This window comes from Asparagus officinalis, unplaced genomic scaffold, assembly GCF_001876935.1.
Source record: "Asparagus officinalis unplaced genomic scaffold, Aspof.V1 AsparagusV1_Un5043, whole genome shotgun sequence".
Lineage (NCBI taxonomy): Eukaryota > Viridiplantae > Streptophyta > Magnoliopsida > Asparagales > Asparagaceae > Asparagus > Asparagus officinalis.
This window is the reverse complement of record NW_017977302.1, coordinates 1-914: the sequence shown is the minus strand read 5'-3', so window position 1 is coordinate 914 and position 914 is coordinate 1. Positions and strand designations below refer to the sequence as shown.

Here is a 914-nt window from a genome sequence, read left to right as displayed (position 1 = left end):
TAAGGCCGATATGGACGTGGAAACCTTCTACGATGGGTATCTCGCCTCAATCATGGTCGAAGAGGGCGGCGTCACCCCCGTAGGCTCGGCGATCGCGTTGCTCGCTGAAACTGAGGCCGAGATCGAGCAGGCTAGGTCAAAGGCCCAATCTTCCTCCTCATCCGAAACCTTAGATTCAGATTCCCCTCCTCAGTCGGGTAATCCAGGTGTAGATGTCTCTTCTGCTAGTAGGATTGATGAAGACGACAAGCTTAAGGCATTAATTGAAACGCCTGCACTTGATTGGAGCCGGTGAGAAACTTGTGTTGATTGATTTCTAAGTTGATCTGCTTATTAAATTGTCTTAAGTTATTGTTTAAAGTGACATGAACCACAAATCATAGCAACAGTTCTTCATTGTAATTTTGTTTTGAAAAGTACTATCTTCTAATTGGACCATCTGACATTTCAGTCAAGGACAAGATGGCTTTGGCAGTAGAGGCTTTGGAAGAGGCTTTGGGAGAGGGATGATGGCTGGTCGTGGCTTCGGTATACCTTTATGCTCTTCATATGTTCTCTATTATTTTTTGTTTCCTTATCTTGTTGTCATCGTCATATTAATTTCTTTTTTTTATCATTTTTCATTTTGGTGTGATTATTTCCAGTATAAGATTCTTGTAAATTGGTCATGCAAGACAAGGCTATGACTATCTGTTAATCGCTAGGCAAAGACTTAGGTCCATTGCTTTGCTTTCAAGTAATATATAATAAAATAATTGTTAGACCCTAGAGGGGGGTAATTAGGGTCTTATGCTAATCTAATCCGATTAAATGCTAATTAAAACTAATTAACAAGTTATCCTAGTAAGTATGAAATACAACAAGATATGTAAACTAGGATAAGCAAAATGAACAACAAAGAGATATATCCTATA

General features: G+C 39.1%; 1 protein-coding gene across 1 annotated transcript; it reads left to right on the top strand.

The window, feature by feature from the left end:
• The first annotated feature begins 6 nt into the window (after positions 1 to 6).
• LOC109828720 (dihydrolipoyllysine-residue acetyltransferase component 4 of pyruvate dehydrogenase complex, chloroplastic-like) lies at positions 7 to 701 on the top strand. The gene is made up of 2 exons (XM_020395652.1): positions 7 to 291; positions 452 to 701. Exons 1-2 carry the CDS (start codon positions 11 to 13, stop codon positions 684 to 686), a joined length of 516 nt encoding a protein of 171 aa, XP_020251241.1. The 5' UTR covers positions 7 to 10; the 3' UTR covers positions 687 to 701.
• Positions 702 to 914: the final 213 nt, after the last annotated feature.

Bases quoted from the DNA above. Each gene is read 5' to 3' on its own strand.
- LOC109828720 (XM_020395652.1), top strand. From the start codon at position 11: ATGGACGTGGAAACCTTCTACGATGGGTATCTCGCCTCAATCATGGTC. The intron at 292-451 runs GTGAGAAACTTG...CTGACATTTCAG, and splicing joins CCTGCACTTGATTGGAGCCG to TCAAGGACAAGATGGCTTTG.